The sequence below is a fragment of the Arachis ipaensis genome, chromosome B3 (assembly GCF_059453495.1).
Source record: "Arachis ipaensis isolate K30076 ecotype BB chromosome B3, ASM5945349v1, whole genome shotgun sequence".
Taxonomy (NCBI): Eukaryota; Viridiplantae; Streptophyta; class Magnoliopsida; order Fabales; family Fabaceae; genus Arachis; species Arachis ipaensis.
Genome location: NC_142438.1, coordinates 532,851 through 548,820, shown reverse-complemented (window position 1 = coordinate 548,820; position 15,970 = coordinate 532,851). Strand labels below are relative to the sequence as shown.

General features: G+C 32.4%; 1 protein-coding gene across 1 annotated transcript; it reads left to right on the top strand.

The window, feature by feature from the left end:
- Nucleotides 1-5,484: 5,484 nt before the first annotated feature.
- Nucleotides 5,485-6,876, top strand: LOC107629455 (F-box/kelch-repeat protein At2g44130). The gene has a single exon (XM_016332256.3). It carries the CDS (start codon nt 5,751-5,753, stop codon nt 6,804-6,806), a length of 1,056 nt encoding a protein of 351 aa, XP_016187742.1. The 5' UTR covers nt 5,485-5,750; the 3' UTR covers nt 6,807-6,876.
- Nucleotides 6,877-15,970: the final 9,094 nt, after the last annotated feature.

Here is a 15,970-nt window from a genome sequence, read left to right as displayed (position 1 = left end):
ATCTTGTCATTTACCTCCTCTGGGGTTATGATTTGCCGCATTTGCTTTAGCAAATGGGGCGGCGCTAGCTGGGCACACTTCATGATTCCTTAAAAGCAACTCATTATTGCGTTCAACAACAAGAAGGCAAGAAATTAACTCAAAATACTTTTTTAAATCCTTTTTTTGATACTGCTGCTGCAGGAGCACATTCAAGGCACAGAAGGTTGATAAAGTTTTCTCTAACATATCACTATCAGATATTCTTTTCCCACATAATTTTATTCGTGAGGTAATTTGAAACATTGCTGAATTATATTCATTTATGGATTTAAAATCCTATAGACGCAAGTGCGTCCATTCATATCGGGTTTGAGGAAGTATCACCGTCTTTTGATGATTGTACCTTTCTTCAAGGTCTTTCCACAGATCTGCAGGATCTTTTAATGTGAGATATTCATTTTTCAATCATTTGTCAAGATGATAACGAAGGAAAATCATGGCCTTGGCTTTATCCTTTTGGGATGCATTATTTTCAGCCTTAATGGTATCTCCAAGATCCATTGAATCAAGATGGATTTTAACATCTAGTATCTATGATAAATACTTATTTTCAGATATATTAAGAGTATTAAATTCAAGATGAGAGAGCTTTGACATAATGAAAATTTGTTACCTGGAGTTTTCCTAAAATTTGATTAGAGTCTCGTATTGTAGAATAAATAAAGAAGATATATAAAATAAAGAAGCGTAAATAGAAGACTCTAATATTAATATAATTAGCTCAATAAAAATTATTCATATATTTATTAATATATGCAGAAAGGAAGAGAGAGAGAGAGAAACTATTAGTAATGTATAAAGAGAGAGAAGGGTGTTTTATTACTTGTGTGTGTGTTCCATATGCTTCATATTAAGTTGCTATCTATAAGCACAAAGAAGCTTTACTTTTCAAACATAATTAAATGCAATCATTGGTAAACTAAGTGTGTGCTTGCATTTCAGTTTGCAAACGTGAGTTTGCATAAAATTGATTTTACAAAATTGATTTTGATGAAAAGTAAGTTTGGGTTAACGTGATTTATGTTTGATAATATTTGTATCAAAATTGATTATAGCAAAATAAATGTTGTTTGGATTATACTACTCAAAATCACTTTTAGATAAAAAATTACTAAAAGAGACATCAATTTAAAAATAAAGTAAATTAGACAATTACAAATTTTACAAAGTCAAAATAAAAAATAAAAAAAATTTCATAAAACTAACAACATATATCATATGAACAAAAAAATACAATAAAAACTAAATAAAATTCATATGAATAAAATAAATAAAAACATAAAAAAATTTCATACACAACATAAATACAATGTAATAAAAGATAGAAAAAAGAATTTATATGAACAAAAAATAATAAAAAAATTATAAAAATTAATAAAATACCTAAAAATTATAGCACAACAAAAAAAATCAACAATATTTGTCATATGTATAAAAGAAATATAATAAAATAAATAAAAAATCATATAAACAAAGTCAAACAAAAATTAAAAAAAAAATCATAAAAAATATACATATAAAAAATAGTATAAAAAATGATAAAAAAACTCATATAAAAACATAACATCAGAAATCGTAACACTAAAAATTAAAATATGAAAATGAGTACTAAAAATAATAAAAAATTAAAATATTCAATTTACTAGTAACAGAAGAAAATCTGAACGATTTTGATTGAAAAAAAATGAAAGGAAGAACTCTGAAAAAGTAAAAAGAACTAGAAAGAACTACTGTGAAGCTTATAGTTATTGGTATCCTTTTTTATAGAAGAAAATGAAAGGTAAGGTTGGTAAAAAAGAAGAAATTTTCTCACCTAATTTTCTAAAGGTAATTAGCAACCATAAACGTAAAACGCAGAAGTTACAAATTTTAGCTTCTTCTCAACGTGGGTTCAGAGGCAGAATCGTTTATGCGTTTAGAAAGAAAAAAATTGCCAAATATAAAAGTGAAACTTTCAAGAAGCTCAAACGCACTTCTTTCTTCACCAACGTGTTTGCCAAACACACTCTAAGTCTCATGAAAAATGATTATCCACATAATTCATCTTTATTACAACAGTTTTTATGTTAATGATTTCTCTCCACAACATGCTTATGTGATAGTTAATCACTAATATATTCTCTATTTAATTTTTATAAATAAAAATAATTAAATTTTTTTTAATATTTTATAATTTTACACAATAAATTTAATCAATATATTTAAAAAATATTAAAAAAATCTAAACAACGTTAATAATTACCTAAAACACAACGAGATTTTTAACAAAAAAATTTATTAATTTTAATTGACTCTTAGCAGATAAATCAACCGTTTAATATATAATATAAATTTATTTCATTAATATAAAAAAATATATTAATAAAAGAGTTAATCTATTTCACAAAAATAAAGATCAAAGATCAAACAAATTTTTTTTATTAAAAATCTCATTATTTTTCGAATTAATTATCAAGCCATTTAATTTTTTTTTTTGGTCATATTTATATGATTGATCATTCTCCTATTTCTCTCAGATTTAGTAATGTAACTAGGTTTTTAAATTTTAATCAATCATTTCGAATCCATGCTTATATGCACAAAAAAGTCACTAGAAAGATAAACCCGAGTAATTTCACATAATTTTGTTCAAGTTTTCTACTAGTAAGGATGGATCTAGAAATGATATTATGGAGAGACCAATAACATATATAATATTAAAAATTATGTAAAAAAATTATATAATATAAGATATATTTTAAAAATACACGAATAGAGAATATATTTTAAAGTAAAAAAATGTGTATACTTTTTACTAACGAAGTGGTCGATTCTTCGTATCATAAAATTCACCGATAATAGAATTTGTGTCAAAATTTTCAACAATTTTCTTTTCAATATAATTAAAAGACAATTAGTAAAAAATTCATCTTTTATTTTGTTTCTAAGTTATTTTTCACAATATTCATAGTTAAAAAAGATCTCTTAATTGTAGCAGTTAAAACAAAAAAAATTAATACCAAACGAATAAAGAAAACGACCACAAAAAAAATCACTTTATGAAATTTAAAAATTTTTATTTAATTAAAAAATATTAGTAATAATATTTTTTTTCAAATTTTTTTAATATTGTTACTTATTTTTTAAATATTAAAAATTATTAATATTTAAATTAGACTAAAATTTTATTTATATTAAATTAAATATTGAATATTTTTTTAAAAAAATTAAATTATATATAATAATTTATTACTATTAAAAAAAGTTTGGAACTAAGGCCGCCACTCGCCCTTTATGTCCGTCCCTGTCTACTGGTATCTGTGGGGCACCGGGCACTACATATGTTTCTACTATATATGGATGTATAATAAATAATGCAAAAACTGTTACCGGAAAATGGAAGATATAGAACTTTAATTTAGTCTTTTTGGTACAGGTACAATTTTTTTTTAATGGGTTTTATTATTAATTTATTACTAATTGAATGGCTGGGGACAAAGTTTGACCAAAAGTCCAAAGAATAAGAATCAGATTTGTTTTTTAATCTTTACATTATCTGCCACGTGTCTGGTCATCGTGCATCTGATCAATTAGGCTTTCTCGCACACGTTTGCAACCTTATCCATTTTCCACACTTACACTATGTTTGATTTGAAGAGAAAATAAGAAAAAAAAAATAATAAAAAAATAAATGAAGAATTTTATTTTTTTATTTGGATATCAAAAAAAAAAGAAGAATAAAATTTTTTTTATGTGAATTCTATTAAAAAAAAATTTTAATATAAATAAAAAAATTTATCTTTTATATATTTTTAATATTATTCTTAGTTAGATTATTATTAATAATTATTAATATAAATTTAGTTCTAATAATTTAATATATTATTATAATATAAATTTACATTTAAATATTATATGTATTAGATAAATAATTTAAATTAAATATATAAAATTATAATATTTTATAATATTTATAAAATACAATAAAAATAAATAAATACAAATATTTATATTTTATTTTATGATAAGAATAAATTTATTATTTTATATATAATTCATATTTTAACTTACATATAATATAAATAAAAGTATTAATGTAATTTTATTTTATTATGATTTTTTTAATTTTTTAATTTATTTATTTATTTTTTTTATCCAAACAACACATAAAAAATTATTTTTTTTAATTTTTTTAATTTTTTCTTCTATTTTCTATCATCTATTTAAATAAAGTGTTAGGTCTCTTTTTTTTTCATCTTTTTAATCGAGTATGGCAAAAATAAACAATTTATGTTTTAATCAATTTTTCTAGACAGCTTTTAGTTATTAGCGTGTGAAGAAATAATTTGTCAATTTTTAAAAATTTTAACATATTAATTTCTATAGATTTAACTATTTTATTTTATAAAAGTGTGTTTTAATATATAATAATATTTATTTAAAATATATGTCAACGAGATCCAAATTTTATATTATAGTAATTTTTTAGTATGAAAAATATTATTTAAAAAATTATTAGAAACTATATCATTAATAATGCGCCTAGTCAGAGTAACAGTAGTAGCACGAGGGGAGAACAGAGTGATGTAAATATGTAATTGTTATAACGGTAGTATCTAAAATTTCAATTTATTTTTTAAAACTTTTTAATATTATAATTAATTTTATAAAATTTATATTAAATTCTGACAATTTTATTATTTAAATTTGGCTACAATTTTATATTTTATATACTTAGTTTATTTAAATTTTAATTTTTTCTAGCTTGGTTATAATAGATTACATCGACGTTATATCAATTCCATTCGTACATAAGACCTATGGAACAAAGGATATGGTGTACATCTTAAATTTGTAAATCATTGCAGTTTAATTTGCATGGTGGTTCAGTTAAATTTCGATTTAGCTGATATGTCCTTGAAAGAAGATTTTAATTAAAAAAATGCTCCTTTAGTTTGAGCATTTGCCCAATAATCCTCCTGTTTACTTTTTTTTTTTTAATGATTAATCACTTTTAAAGTTGGACTGAATCAATCATCTGGGTCTTTGCTCATCTCAGTGGAGTAAAATATACTTATAGGAAAGCGTTAAGGAATATCCTTATACGAATAAATTTTTTTCTGACTGTAATATATTTAAACTATTATGTTAACATTCTTGTCAATAATTTAATTAAAGATTTGATTTGTTTTACAATTTTTAAAAAATTATAAAAACACATCCATAATTTATTTCTAAAAAAATTTGTAATTAATCAGATACTTTTTCAGAAGTTTTATAACATTACTTACCGTTCTTCTACCATTATTCTTGCATTTAGATGCAAACAGGTACAATAATAAAAGTTTATTTTCCACAAATATTTTATTCCCTCGTCGATCACGCCTTTAGGTTTTCACTTTTCAACATGAATAATGATACACTAAAATTATTTGAGGGGAAAAATTATAAAGAAAAAGAAAAAGAAAAAGAAAAAGAAAAAAGAAGAAAGAAGCAGCAAGAATCCAAGATGATGCATGGAAGTGTGATATTTTGAGTGGTAATGAGATACATGTGTCAAGCTGTGGGAGCAAATACAAGCTGCTAAGAACTATCTAACGGCGACGCTCTCTATAAAATATTAAAATGCTTCAAACTCCTCACTTATTTTTTATTCAATCCACACACACAAGGCACACTCTTCACTCATCACTCATCACTCGTAAGTGATAAAGTGATAACTAACGATAATGCAGATCCACGAATTCACTGAGTTAATCCCTGGTTTACCGAGTGAACTCGGCCTTGACTGTCTCACTCGCTTGCCACACTCGGCACACCCAGTTGCCCTCCGAGTCTGCCGCCAGTGGCGCCTCCTCCTCCACAGCGACTCTTTTTACAACCATCGCAAGAAAACCGGCCACGCGCGCACCCTTGCCTGCCTCGTCCAAGCGCGTGAGAACCACAGCCACGACGATGAATCCGAAGAGGGGAAGAAACCAGCCGTTTCGGGATCACCAAGCTACGACATCACCATCTTCGACCCGGAGAGTATGTCGTGGGATCGGGTCGATCCGGTACCCGAATATCCGTTCGGGTTGCCACTGTTCTGCCAGCTGGCAAGCTGCGAGGGGAGGCTGGTTCTCATGGGCGGATGGGACCCGCAGAGCTACGAGCCCATCACCGCGGTTTTCGTCTATGATTTCCGTACTGGACGGTGGCGGCGCGGGAAAGACATGCCGGAGAAGAGATCGTTCTTCGCAATCGGTTCGGCAACGGGTAGGGTTTACATCGCAGGCGGGCACGACGAGAACAAGAACGCGATGAAGACGGCTTGGGCTTACGACCCGAAGGGAGACGAATGGTTCGGGTTGGACCCTATGACCCGTGCTCGAGACGAGTGCGAGGGTGTGGTTGTCGGCGACGAGTTCTGGGTGGTTAGCGGCTACGACACGGAGAGCCAGGGAATGTTCGAAGGTTCCGCTGAGGTGCTGGAAATCGAGTCGGGCATGTGGAAGCGGGTCGAGGGAGTTTGGGAAACAGGTCGGTGCCCTAGGTCATGTGCTGGAATTGCGAAAGATAGCAAAGCTGTGAGTTGGGTAGGGTCGGGTCCGGGGCTCCAGGTTGGTGTGCGAGGGGTTGCGGTAGGGCCGAAGACGCTGGTGACTGGATCCGAATACGAAGGTGCGGAGCACGGGTTCTATTTGGGTGAAATGGGGGAAGGGCAGAACCGTAAATTGAGGAGGATTAGTGTGCCTGACGAGTTTTCTGGTTTTGTTCAATCAGGGTGTAGTATTGTAATCTAGTGTGAACTTTTTAAGACGTTTGTTCACTGTATCTAAAATCTGAATACAAATTTTTTGTTTTGTTTTCTACTTATCTTTGTTGTTTTGTGCAATTGTGCTGAAAGGCCGCGAGATATAGGCGTATCTTGTTTTTATTTAGTTTTATTATAATTTACCAATTGAAAATGCTGCAAATATTATTATTACGGTAATTTATAATTTGTAATTTTGTTTGGTGAGATAGTGGATAATTACTATCATCAATATGGCTAAAATTTTTAGATATAGATAATTTTAGTGTGAAATACAATAATATTTAATTATGTTAATATTTTATATTGTTATAATGGTATTACAAAATGTTATTAATGTTTTGTAAAAAAAATATTATTTTAATTATATATAAAAAAATTATTGATATTTTGTAAACATTCACAATAACGGATAACATATAATTTAAAGCATTTTTAAAGACTTTATAACGTATAATTTAAAGCATTTTTAAAGATTTTATCATTCATAATCCAATATACAAAAATAAAAATTCTCATTAATATTGAAAGGTTTTTTTTTTTTTTTTTTTTTTTGAGGTGAGAGCAATTTAGTATCCGGATAATCTGTAAAATTGCTTACTTGCTTGGGTTTATTCTTCAACGTGTCATAGATTAATATTTGTTTGTAAAGACTGAAATTACGAGTTAGTATTGTATTTAGTAATATGTTTAGAACACAAAAATTGTAGTCTTAGAATATAAGATTTTATTTTTTTAATATTTCTAAAAATAGAAAATTAAAACTTTTGAAGATAAAAATTGCAATTTTAATAATATTTTTTAAAAAAAATTTATTTAATTTTTGAATTTTAACTTGTGAAATGTTTTTAACTTGCTTGTTTGAATATTTTTCAATTGATTTAAGTAATGAGTCCATAGAAAACAAAATCTCTTCTCTCAAAGGTGATGGTGCAACAAAATAGACTAAAGGCAAAGATTTCAAGGGTGCTAAGACTTCGGCCATGAATGAAAGTGAAGATGAAAGTCTTCTCTCTCCTTCAACAGCTGGTACCTCTAATTCACACAAATACCTTATTTCTAGGATAGTTAAAGATGTTTTTTAAAAGTTTGCTTTCATGACCAAACAAATGGTCAGATCAAGCAAAGAACAGCGTAAGATTGCTGTCCAAAATGAAAAATCCTTGATAAAATTCCATTTTCGGATTGAAGTATTTTTGAAACATCTTGATTTGCTTGAGGAGGACCAGGTCCTATCGGACAAAGATGAAGATGTCTTGGAAATTAAGGAAGAGGAATCTTTGATATTTTGTTATTTCTGTTTACTGAACTCTAATAACTGCTTTCAAGTCTCTCGTGAACTATGTTTTTGGTTCTAATATTTTATGACTGTCCACTAGTTACTTTGAGTACTATTTTGGATGACTGTAATAAACTTTAACTCTGTCTAATATGCATGCTTTGCTATTTCGTTATGTTTATTGTTGTGTTTACTTGCAGGTTTTCCTCCTTGATAACAAAAGGGAGAGAAAGTTTCAAGTGTGAAAAATAAATTAAAATAGAAATATGATGGGCAAATACTGCATCTATTTCTAGTGTGAAGAAAATTAATTTTTTTTCTCTGATTTTGATCATCACCATGGACTGTACATGTTGGTTAATTGGTATTTGTGATCCTAGTGGTTATAATCATGCTCTGAATTAGGATTTGAATCTATTAATGATGCTCTGATTTAGGATCTGAACTTATTGAATATTAGCTATGATTTATGATCCTGTCAAGGTCATCTTGAATATTGACATTATTTCTATAAATGAATTGTTTAAATCAAGTTGATCAAAACAAATATTTAGTGGGAGCTTGATGATCAAAGGACAGGGGAGTAACATAAATTATCAAAGGAAAGTTTCTGTTCCTAAATATTTCTTCAATTCATTTTAATAATGTTTGTCATTAAGGGAAAGATTGTTAAGTTTGGTAATCGAATATTTTATTTTAGTAATGAACAAATATTATTAAAGGATTATTAATTGTTTATATGATTATGTTGTGTTTGTGTGCAAAAGAGTAATCAATTGACATTGGCCCATGAAGCATGAAAAACAAAGCCCACACTATATCAGGACCAAAATAAATCAAAGCTCTCGTGATAAATGGCTATAAAAGCAAGCTGCTGAACCTTATGAAAGAAAAACAAAAAAAAGGCCCAAAGAAAAGATCCAAACTCATTCGGTGAAGTAACATAAGCCTAACTTTCAGAAACTTAAACTCAAAATTTAATTCATTTTAATTTCTTGAAAAGCTTCCACCGAAAGCCAAACTCTCCTCTCTCTTCTCTCTCTTTTGGTCACATCACTCAGCGAAAAAGAAAGAAGAAAATAAAAACTGCAGAAGCTAAGTTATGGAGAAAGACAAAAAGGTTGTTTCCAAATATAAGCAAAGAAGATGGGCTACAACCAAGAAGCTATTCTCTCTTGGTCTAAGAATGTCAAAAGGCATATTTCCCCATTTGTGCTACACCAAAAAATCGTGAAGAAATCTACCAAGTCTCAAGCTCAAATCAAGCTACCATGAAGATAGTGGAGTCAAACATGGTCAGAAGCTCATCAATGCTCAAAAACAAAACTTGCGGCTAAAGTCAAGCTCAACAGATGCGATCAATGAAGCTTAAAGAAAAAGGATGAGAGAGAAGGTAAGTTGCATGTCTCAGATTTGGACTTCTCTCTCTTTCTCCTTTGACCAAGCTGCTGCAAGCTCTGAGGATTGGAGAAGAAGACAACATGAGGTTGAACTTGATTCAACCTTGGAAACTTCACTCTTCTATAATAAGGGGGAACGGCCAAGGGTTGAAGGCAAGAGAGAAAAATAGAGCACTGGGTTCAGTTCTCATAGCTACCTAAGCTGTTCTGAGTTCTTCTCCTTCATAGTATACATGTTGTATTTTTTTCTCAGTTTAGTCTGTCTGAGTCTCATTGAAAAAGGCAAACATGGTGAAATTTGTAAGAAAAAAACCAATGAGACGTAAAAGACAGTAAGTTAAAACTTTGAGAAAAAGCCATAAGATGTCTCAGATGTTCTTTGTACATCTTTCTATTTTGTGTCATGATCCTGTGGGATTTCATTGCAAGTTAGGTTAGCACTTGGCAGTTGAAAGCTAGGTTGAATCCTAGTCAAATTCAGATTGGGTTAGAATCTGGATTTGTCCCAAATAGTAGGGGTGTTCGTGGTGCGGTTTGGTTCGATTTTTTCAATCAATTCAAAGAAAAACCTGTCATACCATTTCACAAAGTCATAACGTTGAAATCATAGAACACAAATGCGCAATAACTAACAAAGATCTTGATCCAATGTTTCATAGTTATAGATTAAAGAACTACATATTCCACTATTTAAAGTGACTAATGTGTTAACAATTCAGCAAAACACAAACGCATATAAGAAAATTAATTCCTTATTTATTAAAAGACCATATATATATATATAACTTGTTTGATGTATGGGGTATTGACTTCATGGGGCCTTTCCCACCATCATACTCAAACACATATATTCTGGTGACAGTAGATTATGTATCTAAATGGGTGGAGGCAATTGCAACACCCACTAATGATACTAAGACAGTGCTGAAGTTCCTCCAGAAACATATCTTCAGCAGGTTTGGTGTCCCTAGAGTACTAATCAGTGATGGGGCACTCATTTCTGCAATAAACAGCTTTACTCTGCTATGGTCCGATATGGAATTAGCCACAAAGTGGTAACTCCATATCATTCACAGACAAATGGGCAGGCTGAAGTCTCTAATAGAGAACTAAAAAGAATCTTGGAACGGATTGTAATTGCCCGTAGAAGGGATTGGGCAAAAAGCTTGGATGATGCTCTGTGGGCATACAGAACAGCATTCAAGACTCCTATAGGAACCTCTCCATACCAACTTGTGTATGGCAAGGCCTATCATCTGCCCGTGGAACTGGAGCATAAGGCCTATTGGGCAACCAGATTCCTAAACCTGGATGCTAAGTTAGCTGGAGAGAAGAGATTACTCCAGTTAAATGAGCTAGAGGAATTCAGACTCAATGCTTTCGAAAATGCAAAAATTTACAAGGAGAAAGCAAAAAGGTGGCATGATAAGAAACTGTCATCCAAAGTCTTTGAACCAGGACAGAAGGTTCTGCTGTTTAACTGTAGGCTCAGATTGTTCCCCGGAAAACTGAAATCCCGGTGGAAGGGACCATATGTGATTACAAGTGTGTCACAGTATGGCTATGTGGAGCTTCAAGATATTGATTCTAATAAGAGGTTCATTATTAATGGACAGAGAGTCAAGCATTATCTTGAAGGCAATGTTGAGCAAGAATGCTCAAAGCTGAGACTAGATTAAAAGCTCAGTAAGGTCCAGCTAAAGACAATAAAGAAGCGCTTGTTGGGAGGCAACCCAGCCATTAGCAAGGTGTATTTGTTTTTCAAATAATAATTATATGAGTTTGATATAAATTATCTTCAAGGTTAATTAACAATTGCAGGAGTTCACAGAGTTATAGAAGAATTCAGAGCATAAAGCAGAGAAAAGGAGCTCACTGGCACAAAAACGCCAGTAAGGGGTATTGTGGGCGTTAAACGCCAGAATGGGTACCATTCTGCGTGTTTAACACCAGAATTGCAGCATCCTGGGCGTTTAGAAAAATGCCCAGTGATACAGGCTTTCTGGCGTTTAACGCCAGCTAGGGTACCTGGCTGGGCGTTAAACGCGCAAAAGAAGCAGCAAATGGGCGTTAAATGCCATAATGGGTGCCATTCTGGGCGTTTAACGCCAGGAATATGGAGGGGAGGAAGTTTTGTTTCTAACTCAAATTTTTTCCAAATTTTCATAGTTCCATCCAAAATTTCTTGCATAAACAGGTTACAAATTATCATCTTTCAATTTCAATTTCAAAAAAATAAATAAATAAATAAATTTTTCTTTAATCCTAAAAATCTTTTTCAAATCTTCTTCAATTTCTTTTCAAATCTTTTTCAAAACTCATATATCTTTTTAATTTCTTCTCAAATCTTTTCAACTCATCATATTATCTTTTCAAATTCAGATTTATCTTTTTCAATTCTCTTATATCTTTTCAATTTTAAAATTTCATCTTTTTCATACCATATTTATCTTTTACAAATCATACCTTCTATCATATCTTTTTTAAAATTTTTGAACCCATCCCCTCCCTTATAAATTCACAATCGGCCTCCCCCTCTCCTCCATAACTCGAATTTGACTCTCATTCTATTCCTCTCCTTTCCTTTCTTTTGCTTGAGGACAAGCAAACCTCTAAGTTTGGTGTGTTTTTCGTGATCATTGAGCTAAGATTCACTAAGATCATGGCTCCTAAGAAAAAATAAACTACTTCAAGAGGCAAGAAAGAGAACACTCCAAAACCACTTTGGAATCAAGAGAGGTTCTTAACCAAAGAACAGACAGACCATTACCACAAAATAGTGGGTCTAAGGTCAGTGATCCCGAAAGTTAAATTCGATCTGAAAAAAAGGCGAATATCTGGAGATCCAAGAGCAGATTTGAAACAGGGGCTGGGAAATTCTAGCTAATCCTGAGACAAAGGTGGGTAGAAATATGGTTCAGGAATTCTACTCAAATCTGTGGCAAACAGATAAGTAGAGAATGACTGGAACCGCCTTCTATACCTTTCGAACAATGGTCAGAGGGAAGATTATTTACTTCCACCTGGACAAAATAAGAGAGGTCTTCAAGCTGCCTCAACTACAAGATGATCCAGAATCCTTTAATAGGAGAATGGTGAGATTTGATAAGCGCTTGGACCAAGTTCTAGAGGACATATGCATCCCTGAAACCAAGTGGATAACCAACACAAAAGGTGTCCCGAATCAACTCAAGAGAGGATATCTCAAACTAGTTGCTAGGGGCTGGCTGGACTTCATTGGGCATTCTATACTGCCCACCAGCAACCGCTCTGAAGTCACTGTCAAAAGAGAAGTGATGATCCACTGCATTATGCTGGAAAACGAAGTAGAGATTCATCATCTGATTTCTTGTGAGCTTTACACAATTGCAAACAAGAACTCCACTGACGCCAAATTGGCTTACCCAAGCTTAATCTCTCTTCTATGTAAAGATGTTGGGATAAAGATGGGAATGGATGAGTATATCTCAGTCGAGCACCCAATCACCAAAAAGTCAATGGAAGGACAACAAGTGCAAGATAACTCCATCAAAAGGAGGGCACAGGAGTTCCTCCCGGAAATCCCTCAGATTTACTATTGGACCCGCCTAGAAGCATCTGTCACCAAGTTACAAGAAGCTATGGATCACTTGAAAGAAGAACAACAGGTTCAAAATAGAATGCTCTGCAAATTGCTGAAGGAACAAGAGAAGCAAGGGCGTGAGCTACAGGAGCTGAAGCGCCAGAAGCTGTCTCTTGGAGGGCCAGACACCCCACAGATTGAAGGAGCATCCATCTCCCAAAATAAAGGTTGTTGAGTCCTAATCTTAACTCTGTGATAACTTTTGCTATTAGAGATCTAACTTAGGAGTCACATGAATAATAGTAATTAGTATCCTTATTTTTATTTTTATCTAATTATCTCCAAGTAAGCTATAATTTATTTTTCTCATCATCATTAAACATGAATAAAATAGCAGATTTTTTTAGAATAAGGAGGCAGTTTTATTTTTGAGTTCTTAATAAGAAAAATTCAAATTATTTATATGTGGTGGCAATACTTTTTGTCTTCTGAATGAATGATTGAACAGTGCATAATTTTTGATAATGAAGTTTATGAATGTTAAATTTGTTGGCTCTTGAAAGAATAATGAAAAAGGAGAAATGTTATTGATAATCTGAAAAATCATAAAATTGATTCTTGAAGCAAGAAAAAGCAGTGAATAAAAAGCTTGCGGAAAAAAATGGCGAAAAATAAAAGAAAAAGAAAGAAAAAGAAAAAGCAAGCAGAAAAAGCCAATAGCCTTTTAAACCAAAAGGCAAGGGTAAAAATGATCCAAGGCTTTGAGCATTAATGGATAGGAGGGCCTAAAGGAATAAAATCCTGGCCTAAGCGGCTAAACCAAGCTGTCCCTAACCATGTGCTTGTGGCGTGAAGGTGTCAAGTGAAAAACTTGAGACTGGGCGGTTAAAGTTGTGGTCCAAAGCAAAAAGAGTGTGCTTAAGAACTCTGGACACCTCTAACTGGGGACTTTAGCAAAGCTAAGTCACAATTTGAAAAGGTTCACCCAGTTATGTGTCTGTGGCATTTATGTATCCGGTGGTAATACTGGAAAACAAAGTGTTTAGGGCCACGGCCAAGACTCATAAAGTAGCTGTGTTCAAGAATCAACATACTAAAGGAGGAGAATCAATAACACTATCTGAATTCTGAGTTCCTATAGATGCCAATCATTCTGAACTTCAAAGGATAAATTGAGGTGCCAAAACTGTTCAGAAGCAAAAAGCTACTAGTCCCGCTCATCTAATGAGAATTTGAGCTTCATATAAAACTCTGAGATGTTATTGCCTCTTAATTTTCTTTCTATCCTGTTTTATTTATCTAGTTGCTTGAGGACAAGCAACAGTTTAAGTTTGGTGTTGTGATGAGCGGATATTTTATACGCTTTTTGGGGGTATTTTCATATAGTTTTTAGTAGGATCTAGCTACTTTTTAGTATATTTTTATTAGTTTTTATGCAAAAATTACATTTCTAAAATTTACTATGAGTTTGTGTATTTTTCTGTGATTTCAGGTATTTTCTAGCTGAAATTGAGGGACCTGAGCAAAAATCTGATTCAGAGGCTGAAAAAGGACTGCAGATGCTGTTGGATTCTGACTTCCCTGCACTCGAAATGGATTTTCTGGAGCTACAGAAACCCAATTGGTGCGCTCTCAATTGCGTTGGAAAGTAGACATCCTAGGCTTTCCAGCAATATATAATAGTCCATACTTTGCCCGAGTTGAGATCACGCAAACTGGCGTTTAACGCAAAGTCTCTACCCTATTCTGGCGTTAAACGCCAGAACTGGCATAAAAGTTGGAGTTAAATGCCCAAACTGGCACAAAAGCTAGAGTTAAATGCCAGGAACAGCCTATGCACGTGAAAGCTTCAATGCTCAGCCCAAACACACACTAAGTGGGCCCCGGAAGTTAATTTCTGCACTATCTATCTTAGTTTACTCATTCTCTGTAAACCTAGGTTACTAGTTTAGTATAAAAAATACTTTTAGAGATTCATTTTACATCTCATGACATTTTATATGTTTCATATTGTATCTTTGATGGCATGAGTCTCTAAACTCCATAGTTGGGGGTGAGGAGCTCTGCTGTGTCTCGATGGATTAATGCAATTACTACTGTTTCTCATTCAATCATGCTTGTTTCTATTCTAAGATATTCATTCGCACTTCAACATGATGAATGTGATGATCCGTGACACTCATCACCATTTTCAACCTATGAACGCGTGCCTGACAACCACTTCCGTTCTACCTTAGATTGAATGTATATCTCTTGGGTTCCTGGTTCACGAGTTTGATTACCTCTCCTGACAACAAAGCATTCAAATCTGTGAGATCAGAGTCTTTGTGGTATAAGCTAGAATCAATTGGCAGCATTCTTGAGATCTGAAAAGTCTAAACCTTGTCTGTGGTATTCTGAGTAGGATACGGGAAGGGATGACTGTGACGAGCTTCAAACTCACGAGTGTTGGGCGTAGTGACAGACGCAAAAGGATCAATAGATCCTACTCCAACATGAGTGAGAACCGACAAATGATTAGCCCTGCGGTGACAGCACAGATGGACCATTTTCATTGAGAGGACGGACGTTATCCATTGACAACAGCGATTCACCAACATACAGCTTGCCATGGAAGGAGCTTTGCGTGCGTGAAGAAGAAGACAGTAGGAAAGCAGAGATTTAGAAGACAAAGCATCTCCAAAACCTCAACCTGTTCTCCATTACTGCATAACAAGTATTTATTTCATGTTCTTTTACTTTTTACAATTAAAACTAAGAATCATTACTGATATCCTGACTAAGAATTACAAGATAACCATAACTTACTTCAAGCCGACAATCTCCGTGGGATCGACCCTTACTCACGTAAGTTATTACTTGGGTGACCCAGTGCACTTGCTGGTTAATTGTGCGGAATTGCAAAAGTGTGA